This window comes from Nicotiana tabacum, chromosome 4 (assembly GCF_000715075.1).
Source record: "Nicotiana tabacum cultivar K326 chromosome 4, ASM71507v2, whole genome shotgun sequence".
Taxonomy (NCBI): domain Eukaryota; kingdom Viridiplantae; phylum Streptophyta; class Magnoliopsida; order Solanales; family Solanaceae; genus Nicotiana; species Nicotiana tabacum.
Window position 1 is genome coordinate 52,593,687 of NC_134083.1, and position 13,233 is coordinate 52,606,919.

General features: G+C 41.1%; 1 protein-coding gene across 1 annotated transcript; it reads right to left on the reverse strand.

Moving 5' to 3' along the window:
• Window positions 1-8,653: 8,653 nt before the first annotated feature.
• Window positions 8,654-10,108, reverse strand: LOC107810675 (uncharacterized). Its single transcript, XM_016635473.2, has 2 exons — window positions 9,910-10,108; window positions 8,654-9,549 (listed from the first exon to the last, which is right to left on the reverse strand). Exons 1-2 carry the CDS (start codon window positions 10,106-10,108, stop codon window positions 8,654-8,656), a joined length of 1,095 nt encoding a protein of 364 aa, XP_016490959.2.
• Between the last annotated feature and the right edge of the window lie 3,125 nt (window positions 10,109-13,233).

A 13,233-nucleotide genomic window follows, 5' to 3' on the forward strand; every position in this document is an offset into this window, starting at 1 on the left:
CCGGGCATTTGCTCTAAAGCCTCAACCAATGGCACATTAATAGATAAGCTCTTCATCATGTAAATGAACTTTTTGAATTGATTCTCTCCATTTTGTTTGTCAAGCCTTTGAGGGTATGGAGGAGGAGGCCTTGGCATTGGTGCCTTAGCATTTGGCACTACCAGTTCCGGTATGTCAACAATGTGTTCCCTAGATGGGTTCACTTCTTCTTGAGTCTCCTCCACAATTTCATCAATATCAATTCTCCATTCATCATTTGCTTGCACCACACTGTTTGGAATCTCATCTTCTTGAATCACTTATTCATCATCCACAATTTTTCTTTGACTTAATGTGGTTACATCCCCACATTTTCCACTCCTTATAGTCATGGCCATGGCATGTCCCGTGTTGTTCCCACCCTTCGGGTTCACCACTGTGTCACTTGGTAGTGCCCCCTTAGGACGAGTGTTTAAAGCTTACGAGATTTGCCCCAATTGAACTTCCAAATTGCGAATTGAAGTGTTGTGAGAAGCTAGTTGAGAATCAGAGTCGGCATTCTTCTCCATCATTTGTTTAAACATGTTCTCAATATACCCTAGCTCATTGTTGGAAGAGCTAGAACCATGGGAAGGATAAGGAGGCGGGTTGCTTGGTTGTTGATACATCAGGGGACTTTGTAAACCCGACCCCTGATTCTCTTGATTATTGTTCCATCCCCTTTGGTTGTTGCCTCCCCAATATCCTTGACTTTTGCTAACCCAAATTCTTTGGTTGTTTTTATTGTTCCAATGCCCTTGATTGTTTTGATCATTCCAATTACCTTGGTTGTTTTGATTGTTCCAATTCCCTTGATTACCTTGAGATCGTCACTGTTGTTGATTCGGGCCTTGAGAGTTATTTCTTTGCCCTTGGAAGTTGTTCACATATTGTACTTCCTCATCTTGTTCATTGTAAGATTCATCTTGGTCAAACCCACTATCTTCTTGCACATATTGTTCCGCATTGTTTTGCACTTGTTGACCCTTTTACGTTCGCTTGTTCACCATCATATTTACTCCTTCCATTGCATTTACTTTCTTAGGACCTTGAACTTGTTGAATTTGAGCTTTGGCTAATTGATTCATTGTGGTGGTCAACTCGGCAATTGCTTGCACGTGATCATGTAATTCTTTATGTAGGTGAATCACATTTGGATCACCTTGAGGAATATTTTCTCTACTTTGCCATGCCGATGAAGTATCCGCCATTTCATCTATGATCTCACAAGCTTCGGCATATGGTGTTGTCATGAAATTTCCATGGGCAAGTTGGTTGACCATGCATTGATTGGTAGTATTGATCCCTCTATAGAATGTTTGTTGAATCATAGCCTCAATCATGTCATTGTTCGGGCACTCCTACACCATAGTTCGGTACCTCTACCATATCTCATGCAAAGGCTCATTGGGTTCTTGTTTGAATGCTAGAATCTCATCTCTAAGAGTAGCCATATTCCTGGGAGAAAAGAACTTGGAAATAAATTTCTCCGCCAATTCATCCTATGTATGGATGGAATGGTTAGGAATCCTTTCTAACCAATCCAAGGCTTTCCCGCGTAGTGAGAAAGGAAATAGCCTCAACCTTAAAGCATCTTCGGAGACGTTTGTCTGTTTACTCCCCCAGCAAGTGTCCACAAATCCTTTCAAATGTTTGTATGCATTTTGATTCCGAGCCCCAGTGAAGAATCCCCATTGCTCTAGCAATGTGAGCATAACATTTGTGATTTGAAAGTTACATGCCCTAATGCGGGGCAGGACTATGGAACTTGCATACCCTAAATTTGGCAACACCCGGTGTGGAGCCGCGCTTGGTAGAAGTGGGGGTGGAATGGGAACGTTTTCTTGAGGCGGTCTGCCTCGTCTATTTGCTTGAGGTTCAGGAGGAACCTCTTCAACTTGGTCATCTTCCACGTCCACATCCCCCAAAGGCATGTTTCTGAGATGATCATTATTGTTGAGAGCCATTGTTTTACCTACAATTGTTTCCCCAAAAATAATTAGTAACATGGAAGGAAAAGAAGACAATTCACACACAAAATTAAATATATAGCTAAATCCGTCTTTTATTCTCCCCGACAACGACGCCAAAAATTGATCTTGCCCAAATCACACCTTAGTTTGGAGTTGTAAAGCGGTCGATTGCAATAATAATACCCAACTAGGAGTCAGGATCGAATCCATTAGGTATATATTTGGACTAAGCACGTAGAGTGTCTAAGATGCACTTCCACAAACTGTGTTTTGATTCTAATTCTAAATTATGCTACGGTTTGAAAATGTAAAGCTAGAGGATAATATTTTTGGTGCTTTTTTTAAGTATGTAAATGATCTAGAGCTGTGACTTTCACCTAGGTGTTTGCCTAACGGGTTGTGGGCTTTAGAGCGGGTTTTGTTGGTCGGGGTGTATTATAGCAATCAACACACAATTACCCACTCAATACCTCTCGGTAATAGAGTGATTTTTTCCAATTTGGCTTTCTCAAGTCCAAATGGATAATACACAAAACAATTGATAGATGCTCAAGTCAGGTTTTCTATCTCTAGATTCAACTCTTTAATTGGGACTATCAATTTCTTGAGTTCATCCTAATATATTGTTAGCCAAGTTTTCCTAAATTAAGTCTCTCTTTCTCAAATAGAGACTAAGTCAAATAGGCTTGAATCAATGTTTGCAACCATTAATTCTACAATTATAGCAAGAGCTAGGCTAAATATTACACACCCAACCATAAACAAACCCTAAATCAAATACCCATTAGGTACCTACACTAGGGTTGGATCACAACCCTAGCTAGAAATTTAGTTACTCATAGTGGGTGATGAAGAAAAAAAAGAAGAAAAGATGATTAAACTCATATTTAATGATAAATAGATGAAAATACAATGTAAAATTGACAAGCAGTGATAAAGTTTCATAAAATAGTAAAGAAAAACGGCTACCAACTTTCAGATGTTCCAAAACATGACCTAATTTCGTGAAAGTAGTCTATTCATACAAAGTGGGAATTTTCGGACAAAATTGCCCTTTAGGAGGTTCTGCGGCCGCACAATTCTGTGTGTGGTCCGCACTTTGGTGCAGCTCTTGACAGGAGTGGTTTGTGCGGCCACAGAATTCTAAACTGCGGTCGCACTTCTTGAGTTCTGCGGACCGCACAATTCTGGGTGCTGCCGCACATTTTGAGTTTTGCGGACCGCACAATTCTGAGTGCGGTCGCACAATTATAGTGCGGTCCACAGATCTTGATTGTCTTGAATTCCCATCTCTCTCAACCTTGACTTCTGTGAGCGCACAATTATTGTGCGGTCCGCACTTTGCATTGCAGCACTGTCAAATTTTCTTATTGTTCAGCGGCCGCAGACAAAATTCTATGGTCCGCACTTTAGCCATTTTGCTTGATTTTTGTCCTTGTCCAAAATCACTCCTTCTTGAGTTGAATTTCATCACTTTGGCTCATTTTTCAACACTTCTGCAAGTAAGCATATTTCATCAGTTTTCGGGAATACCTTTATGCATTTTTGAACTAAAACGAAAGTCAAAAGCCGCAAATAAGTACTCAAATTTCCCACTTATTAGTGGCGAGGTTGCCGAGAATGCAGCGTAGATTGTTGAGAGGACAGCCGACTTGGATAAGGTCGAGTTGGCTAGGCTGGCAGATTCAGCAAAAGTAGAGGCTTTGGAGACTGCGATCCGCATTCTTCAGTCCGAGCGGGCAAACGATTTGGAGACGGTTAAACTTAGAGAATCTCAGCTTGATGAACAGATAGGGGAGCTAGAAAAAGAGGTTTCTAGTCTTGGCTACCAAGTCATTGTTCTCGAGGCCGAGAAATCACAATTATTGGCTCAGCCATCCTCCTCTCATGCTTCTACTTTTCTTGATGTCCCACGGAATTTATATGAGAATTGGATCCATGTCAAGGCTCAACAAGATATATTTAAAAGTTTGATGGCGACCAGGAAAGTTCTTGAAATCGATTTTGAAGATACTCATACTAAGGCGCGTGCAGCTCGAATCCTGCTGCTATGACCCTGCTTCCCCCATGGCTGGTGACGGCGAGGATGCGGACGATATTGAGCAGGAGGCTTGGTACGAGGAAGAGGCGCGTGCAGCTTGATGTTGTTAGATCAAGTGGCGAGTAATTATTCTTTTTGTTGTGGATTTTGTGTACAATTTTGCGGGCGTCTGTATTAGCCCTTGTAATGAATATTGATAGTATTGAATGTTATTTTCTTCTGTTTGAGCTTGTATGTTCTTTTCCTTGATCCTGCCATTTGGCTGCTTTTAGTTGTAGAAGCTCGGCTCGTATATTGAACGAGGTCAGATGTCGAACTTGGTAATCGCAACCTGGGGCTAATAAGTGTTAAGTCAAACGAAATCAAACATAGTCGAAGCTTAGTTTGAAATGTAACTTAGTTAATATAAGCAAGGTCGAACGTGACCTAAACCCAACAATGGCCGAGGTTCGTATGAGCTTAATTCAGACAAAGTAAAATATAACCTGCAGTTGACCTGAACGAAGTCGAATGTGAATTCGAGCGAGGTCGATATTATTTGATTCAATCGAGGTTTAATGTTAGTCAATTTGATCGAGGTCAAATATTTTTTCAATTCGAACGAGGTTGAATGTTTCTTAATTCGAACGAGGTCGATTGTCTTTTAATTCAAACGAGGTCGAATATTTTTTAATACGAGTGAGGTCGAATGTCTTTTAAATCGAACGAGGTTGAATATCTTTTAATTCGAACGAGGTCGAATGTCTTTTAATTCGAACGAGGTCGAATGTTTTTTAATTCGAACGAGGTCGAATATATTTTAATTCAAACGAGGTCAAATGTATTTTAATTCGAACAAGGTGGAATGTATTTTAATTCGAACGAGGTAGAATGTATTTTAATTCAAACGAGGTCGAATGTCTTTTAATTCGATCGAGGTCGAATGTATTTTAATTCGAACGAGGTCGAGTGTATTTTAATTCGAATGAGGTCGAATGTATTTTAATTCGAACGAGGTCAACTGTAATTTAATTCGATCGAGGTCGAATGTAATTTAATTCGAAAGAGGTCTAATGTATTTTAATTCGAATGAGGTTGAATGTATTTTAATTCAAACGAGGTCGAATATATTTTAATCCGATCGAGGTCGAGTCTCTTTTAATTCGAACGAGGTCGAATGTATTTTAATTCGAACGGGGTCGAATGTTTTTTAATTCGAACGAGGTCGAATGCTTTTTAATTCTAACGAGGTCAAATATAATTTAATTCTAACAAGGTCAAATGTAATTTAATTCGATCGAGGTCTAATGTCTTTTAATTTGAACGAGGTCGAATATATTTTAATTCGAACGAGGTTGAATGTATTTTAATTCGAACGAGGTTGAATGTATTTTAATTCGAACGGGGTCAAATGTTTTTTAATTCGAACGAGGTCGAATGTAATTTAATTCGATCGAGGTCGAATGTAATTTATTCAATTGCGGACGTAGGCCGGGTAAATGTTGAGGTATTGTTCTGGCAAACGTACATTTGTGTTTGCTCATACTTAGAGAAATTTACATATTTTTCGGGCTCAACGTACATTTGCCAGTCGAATGTAGCATTCTGCCTGTTGTTTTTGGGAGATCATCCTTATGTAGGCCATGTCTCTCCGTTCTTCGGCTTCATCGAGATCTTGCCCTCGGCCCGCTCTCATGGGAGTATCTTAAACGGGGCTCTCCGACTGGTCTTACTGCGTCAGTCCTACAGACTAACGAGTAGGGAGTTTCTCCTGTGCTCATCTTTGGTGTTTTGCGGTAGGCCCATACCACCTCTGGCAGTAGTTCTGGCCAAAGTCCCTTGGCGTCCTCGAGCTTTTTCTTCATGATGCTCAGTATTGATTTATTTGAGGACTTTGCTTGCCCGTTGCTCGCGGGGTGGTATGGGGTGGATAGTATTCTTTTGATATGACACTTTTCGAAAAATTCGGTGACCTTTTTTCCAGTAAATTGGGGTCTGTTGTCGCAGCTAATCTCTTTGGGGAGGCCGAAGCGGCACACAATATTCGTCCATATGAAGGTGATCATTAATTGCTCGCGTATCTAAGTGAATGCTTCTGCTTCTACCCATTTAGAAAAATAATCAGTTAAAACTAAAAGGAAAAGTATGTTACCTTGTCCTGCGGGGAGGGGACCGACGATGTCCATTCCCCACTTGATGAAAGGCCAAGGGGAAGTGACCGAGTGGAGTTTCTCGCCTGCTTGGTGGATCATAGGGGCGTATTTTTAGCATTGCTCGCATCTTTTCACGAAGTCTGCGTCCTCATTTTTCATAGTAGGCCAGTAGTAACCGGCTCGTATGAGACACCTTACCAGAGCTCGCTTGCCGAAATGAGCCCCGTAGTGGCCTTCGTGGACTTCTTCTAGGATATGCCGCGTTTGATTGGGGCCTAAGCGTTTCGCTAGGGGGATGCCGTACGTACTCTTGTACAGATCGTTATGAATGATGTTATACATGGTTGCTTGCATCCGAAGTTTCTTGGCTTCTTTTTTGTCATTTGGGAGTATGTCATCCTACAAGTATGTAATAATATGGTTGTGCCAGTCCCAAGTTAGATTTATAGTCCTTACCTCAATTTGATCTATCGATGAGTGGAGGAGGGTGATCACGTTTCCTTCTCCGATTATGCTTTTAGTGGCTGCCGCTAATTTGGCAAGGCCATCGACTTCGGTGTTTTGCGACCCGAAGGATTTGGTCGAGCTGGCATTCATCAAACTCGAGCAGTAATTTGCATATTTTGGCTTCGTATTTTTGCAACCTTTGTTCTTTGATCTGGAAAGTTCCAGTGACTTGGTTGACGACGAGCTGAGAATCGCAGCGTAGGATGACTCGCCTCGATCCGTACTTGAGTTCTAGCCGTAATCTTGCGATCACGCCTCATACTCAGCCTCATTGTTAGTCATGTATGGGCACCTTATGGATTGGCAAATCACTTCGCATGTCGGGACCTCGAGCACGAGTCCCAGTCCGGACCCCGATGTATTAGAAGCATCGTCAGTGTACAAAATCCATAGATCTTGTGCTTGCAGAGAAGCGTGGGCGACTTCTTTTTCGACATCAGGCATTATTTTTGAGATGAAGTCGGCGAGGACTTATGATTTTATCGTCGTCCGTGGTTGATATGTGATATCATGCTTGCTTAATTCTATGGCCCACTTAGCTAATCTTCCCGATAGCTCGGGCTTATGCAAGATACTTCTTAAGGGGAAAGTTGTGACTACCGAGATGGGATGGCACTGAAAGTAGGGTCTAAGCTTTCGTGAAGCTACGACCAAGGCCAAGGCCTATTTTTCGAGGTGGGGGTACCTCGTCTCGGCGTCGATTAGGGTTTTGCTAATGTAATAGATGGGAGATTGTGTACCTTTATTTTCTCGGACCAGGACTGCACTCACCGCTACTTCGGATACGGCGAGGTAGACTAGTAGGCGTTCCCCATGTTCTGCTTTGGAAAGCAACAACGGTGATGATAGATAAGTTTTTAACTCCTTCAGGTCTTGAACGCACTCAGATGTTTATAGGAGGTTGTTGTCCTTCTTGAGCAGGCCGAAAAATTTATGACATCTGTCAGACGATCATGAGATGAATCTCGATAAGGCGGCGATGCGGCTGGTCAGCTTCTGAACCTGTTATTTGCTGGTTAAGTGTTTTGGTATTCCTTCTATGGCTTTGATTTGGTCGGGATTGACCTCAATGCCTCTTTGTGATACCAGGAAGCCCAAGAATTTTCCTGAGGTTACGTCGAATGCACACTTCTCTGGATTTAGTTTCATGTCATATCGCCTGAGTATGTCGAAGGTCTCTTTTAGGTGGTCGGTGTGAACTTCTTTCCTTTTGGACTTGACCAACATATCGTCTATGTAGACCTCCATGGTCTTGCTGAGTTGGTCCTTGAAAATTCTTGTTACCAACCTTTGGTATGTCGCCCCCGCGTTTTTCAGTCCAAAAGGCATCACTCTGTAACAATACATTCCTTGGTGGGTGATGAAGGTGGTCTTCTCCTAGTCCTCCTCTTCTATGTGGATCTGGTTATGGCCCGGGTATGCATCTAAGAAGCTTAGCAATCCGTGCCCGGCTATTGCATCAATGAGCTGGTCGATATGGGGTAGCGGGAATGAGTCTTTTGGGCATGCTTTGTTCAAATCTCTAAAGTATACGCACATCCGCCATTTCCCGTTCTTCTTTTTTACCAAGACCACGTTGGTGACCCATTGGGGGTATTTTGATTCTCTGATGGAGCCGTTTTTCAACAATTTTTCAACCTTCTCACGAATTGCATCGTTTATTATGGAATTGAACTTTCACCTAACTTGCCTTACCGTGGGTAGAATGGGTATACGTTCAACTTGTGTGTCGCGACCTCCTTTGGGATACCTGGCATGTCTGTGTGGGAAAAAGCAAACAAGTATGCGTTATTAATTAAGAAATGACGGAATTTACCTGGTTCTTGCAGCTTGCAACCAATATAAGCTTTCTTGTTGTGGTCGTTATCATCAAATTAGATGGGGTCGAGGCCTTCTACGGTTGACCCCGTGGCCTCTATTGTTTCGGGGTCTTTGATGACGTCCGCTCTTTCATCATTACTCGACCTCGACCCTGTTAATTGCTATGCCTCTTTTACTTTTCCCTTTATTTGTTGGGTGTATGTGCAGTCCTGGGCGATGCAATGGTATTCTCGGTACGTGCGTTGTTCGCCTCGTATGCTGAACACTCCCCACAAGGTGGGAAATTTGATAATCTGGTACAAGCTGGAGGGGATGGCCTTCATGGAGTATATCCAAGGCCGACCTATTATGGAGTTATACGCCATGTCCTGATCCATGATGTGGAATATGGTTTCCAGGGTGACGCCTCCGGCAAGGAAGGGGAGTGTGATTTCTCCAGATGTTCGTTTAAGTGCATTGTTAAAACCAGTTAACATGATGTAGCGTGACACTATCTTATCCTCGAGTTTCATCTGTACAAGCACTTGAGGGTGGATAATGCACGCGCCAATCCCATCGTCTACTGTAATATATCTCACATATGTATCTAATATTCGTAAAGTGATAACGAGAGCATCATAGTGAGGGAAAACCAAATTGTGAGTATCTAACATATCGAAGATGATACTTTCTTCGAGTTCGTCGTACCATTCATGAGTGATCGAATGTTTGAGTCTGTGGGTTGTGGTGAACTTTACGTTGTTAATCGATGCTCCATCGCCACCTCCAATGATCATTTGAATGGTGCGAGTTGGTGAAGGTGGTTTTGGCGGCCCCTGGTGCTGTTCACGTCCTCGGGCGAAGTTGGCCCTTCCTCGGTTGCTCATCAACTCTTTCAAGTGTCCTTGGTGAAGCATATTTATGACCTCCTTCCTTAGGGCGATGCAATCCTCGATTTTATGACCTCGTTCCTGGTGGAATTCGCAGAGGGCGTTTGACTTCCTGGTGTTTGGGTCGGACCTTATCTTTTGTGGCCACTTCACTTTTGGGCCGAGCTTCTCCATTGCGTAGACTATTTCTGAAGGTGAGACACAAAAATTGTGAGTAGATAGTAAAGGGGGCATACCTCTCTCGCTCCGGTGAGTCCATGTCCTTGGCCTAGATGGGCCCTCTTCGTGACGGGAGGGAGGCATGATGGCGCCCCTAATATATGGCTGAGGCCTTTCTCGGTTGGGTCGTGGAATCGCTAGATCCCTTCGAGTATCATTTGTTCGGTCTTTTTCTGGACTCGGCTTGTACTGAGGTCAACCGTTGGGTTGGTTCATTTAGGTTGTCTTCGTCTGCCTTTACTTTGGCGCAATAGGCATTGTGTATTTTATCCCAAGTGGTTGGGGGATATTCATAAGCCGACTCAGCAACTTTTTGGTCGCCCTCGAACCGTTTCTGCTCAGCCCATTTTGAAAAGCTGCTACAGCCATGCCTTCTGATACATTTGGTAAGGTCATCCTTACATAGTTGAATCTAGCGAGGAAGTCCCTCAGTCCTTCTCCAGGTGATTGCTTGATGGCAAATATATCATTCGCTCTTGTTTCCGCCTTTTTAGCTCCGGCATGGACCGTTACAAACTTGTCAGCCATCTCTTCGAATGTTTCAATGGAGAGCGTAGGCAGCTGTGAATACCAAGTTAATGTGCCCCCGGTGAGGGTTTCGCCAAACGTTTTCAATAGGATGGAGGATACTTGTTCTTTGGCGAGATCGTTGCCTTTTACTGCGATGACATAGTGAGTCACATGATCCTTAGGGTCGGTCGTACCGTCGTATATTTTTAAGTACGGCAGCATTTTGAAGGTTTTGGGTATGGCATGCAGGGCGGCTTCATTACTATAAGGTTGTTCAACGAACCGACCAGCATCTCTTTTTGGTAAGAGTTTTGGGGCCCCCGGTATTTTGTCTACCCTTTCTTGATGCTCTTTCATTTGGTCTCTAAGCATTTTATTTTCGTTTTGCATTTCTTTCATCTTCTTCAAAATGGTTGTGAGGGTGTCGGCACCTGCATTACTAACATTATGAGTGGTACTTGTTATTGGAGGGAGAGGGCCGTGTTGCTAGGTCGTTACTGGTGCAACGCCAGTTCTTGCATTTTCTCTGATCGCCTTTTGGGCGGGCTTGTCGAGGATGCTGGTCAACGTGTTTGTCAGCCAAGCCTCAAGTAATTTCTTCACTACCGGTGGCGCCTCTTCTGCTGTAGATTTGGAAGCCCCTTTACCGTGGGACATTGTGATACTACGTACCATGAGGTAGGGGTGAACAACTTCGCCTGGGAGAGGCATTTGGCGTTACATCTTCACCCTCCGTTTCAGAAACCTCGTTGATGATGTTTAAGAGGTTGGTAATGAGGTCAGCCACTGCCTTCATCCTTTCTCCTTCGTTACCGGCCATGACAGATTTGTGTGTACAAGGGAGTAGGGGTTTTGCATTTTTTTTTCCAGTAATAGATCTAGAAGAAACTAAAATTCTTACTAGGAAATCCCCACAGACAGAGCCAAATTATTTGACCAAAAAAAATATAAATTTTTGGTTAGACTAATTAATTTTATGTAATGAGGGGTTAAACCTAGTTAATGATAATAACTTCAGATCTATAATCGATTTATGTGAATAACGTTGAGCAGCGTTGAAAGAAAGTTAAATGCAGTGTGCATATAATGTTAAGATCAACGATGAAAAGGGAATATCAAGCAATAAATAACAATAAATGGCACTAAGGTAAATAAGGAGAATGATTCATCCAATATTGAATGAGGTGGGTGATTTCTCCTTCTAACAATGACGAATGACAGACAAATACAAGAATATCGGGACCTTTCTCGGATCTGATGGAAAAAGTATAGAGTAATCAACAATCAAATCTCTTTAGAATGGTAGTGTTTGTAGAAAGTTTGCCTTATCAAGAATGTTCTTATCAGAAAATATTGTCCCATTTTCCCCTTATCTTTCTTTCTATTTATAAGGGACATGCCCCCAATTAACCCTAAAAGTATAAATATAGAGAATATTCAACGGAATATTCTCTTAAATATCCGCTCACTAAACTAGTCGTTACTGCCCCTTTCGATACTTGACCTCAGCCATGATTGACTGCTCGGCTGTGAGTTCCACTGGTTATTAATCGACCTAGGTCAAATCACTTTCTGCAATGCCACTTCGTGTCGAACATCCTTAAGCAGATTTTGACCTATACATAACTATCTAAAGCGTAAACTTCAACATGAACAAATCTCCGTTCCATTTCATTTCTATTTCACACAATCTATGAGTCAATGTGAAAAAGAAAGAAACTTCGCCCAGAAGGAGGTAAACAGGGAATTAAGAAGAGCGACTTGCATGAGATTTAAATGTATTCACTGCTTTTCATGTCTTTTTCAACGAATATTGGGAAGGACAATTACCATGCTTTTTTCCTCCCTCTTTTTCCCTTTATGTTTTCCATTTCTACTAGAAAACAATACAAAGTGTAAATGTCAATTTGTTACTTGAAATAAAGTCTTAAAATCTTCATAGGCATACGCACCCAATCCTATTTAATTACAAGTCATTTTGTGCCTATAAAGTATAAACTAACACATGTATAATTTCAAGGGCGGAGCTAGCGGCTATGGATTCGGTCGAACATAATAACTTTATTTCAAATTATGTATTTGGTATAAAATATTTATTAAATATATAATATTATTAATTTAGAACTTATTAATTTAAAGTCATTTTTTCGCTATCTATTATGCGTGTAATACAGGTTTAAAGTACAACTTAATTGTTAATGATCAGTAATCTATTGTCAAACAAGCTATGTGGAGTATAAAATAATGAACGGCATTGTGGAAAAAATGGAAGGAAAGAAGCAAGAAATTGGAAAAGCTCATGTCGGCATCCGTTATCAGCGAAATATACTTGCCTTACTAGTGTCATATGTGAAATCAAACTTGGGAAGCAAGAGTTAGAAGACGGGGAATGGTGGGGGCGAGGAAATTATAAATACTAATATGTATAGGGTGTTTATATTAAATTAATTCAACTTATTATACTTAAATAATTTAATAAAATTAAATATTAATAAATTAAAACTAAGTAAAAATAAAATATATGTTCAAATAAGTATTATGCATCCATTTTGGTTAATATATAAATATATGGTACGAATAACTTTTTACAAAAGGTAGAAAAGATTTGGTACGGAGCATTTTGATCTTTAAACGTTCATTGGTTTATATAGTCTTGGTCATCGTAACTTTTCTTTGGTCCTCTTTTTCCAGGATGTAATGGCACTTAGGAATCATCACATCTGTCGTTTCCTCTAGTCTTTGCATATGAGTCCATTCCTCTTTATACATTTAGACTATCTTTTTGGAAAGTATTTCGATGATTAATTTTCATACTATCCTTAAAAACAATTTTTATCTGGCATTTGTTTCACAAAAAAATAAAAAATAAAGCGTTCCTTTTGGTTGCAAAAACTAGAAACCTGACTTCTCTGTAATTACGTTGGATTGGAAGAAGCTTTTCCAAAAAAGTATTTCAATGTTTGCTTTAAAACATTTTTTATTTAAGTGGCATTTGGCTTCCTTTCCCCTATCCTTTTCTTTCGATATTAATACAACCATGAAACAAGTCATTCAATTTCTCATATTATTAATGCCCTTTGACCAAAGCTTCTATTGATTTCTTTGCCCAAGGACGTAATCGAAGCAACGATTAAAGTTCACCA

Bases quoted from the DNA above. Each gene is read 5' to 3' on its own strand.
- LOC107810675 (XM_016635473.2), bottom strand. From the start codon at position 10,108: ATGGCTGACAAGTTTGTAACGGTCCATGCCGGAGCTAAAAAGGCGGAA. The intron at 9,550-9,909 runs GTTCGAGGGCGA...TCTCACCTTCAG, and splicing joins AAATGGGCTGAGCAGAAACG to AAATAGTCTACGCAATGGAG.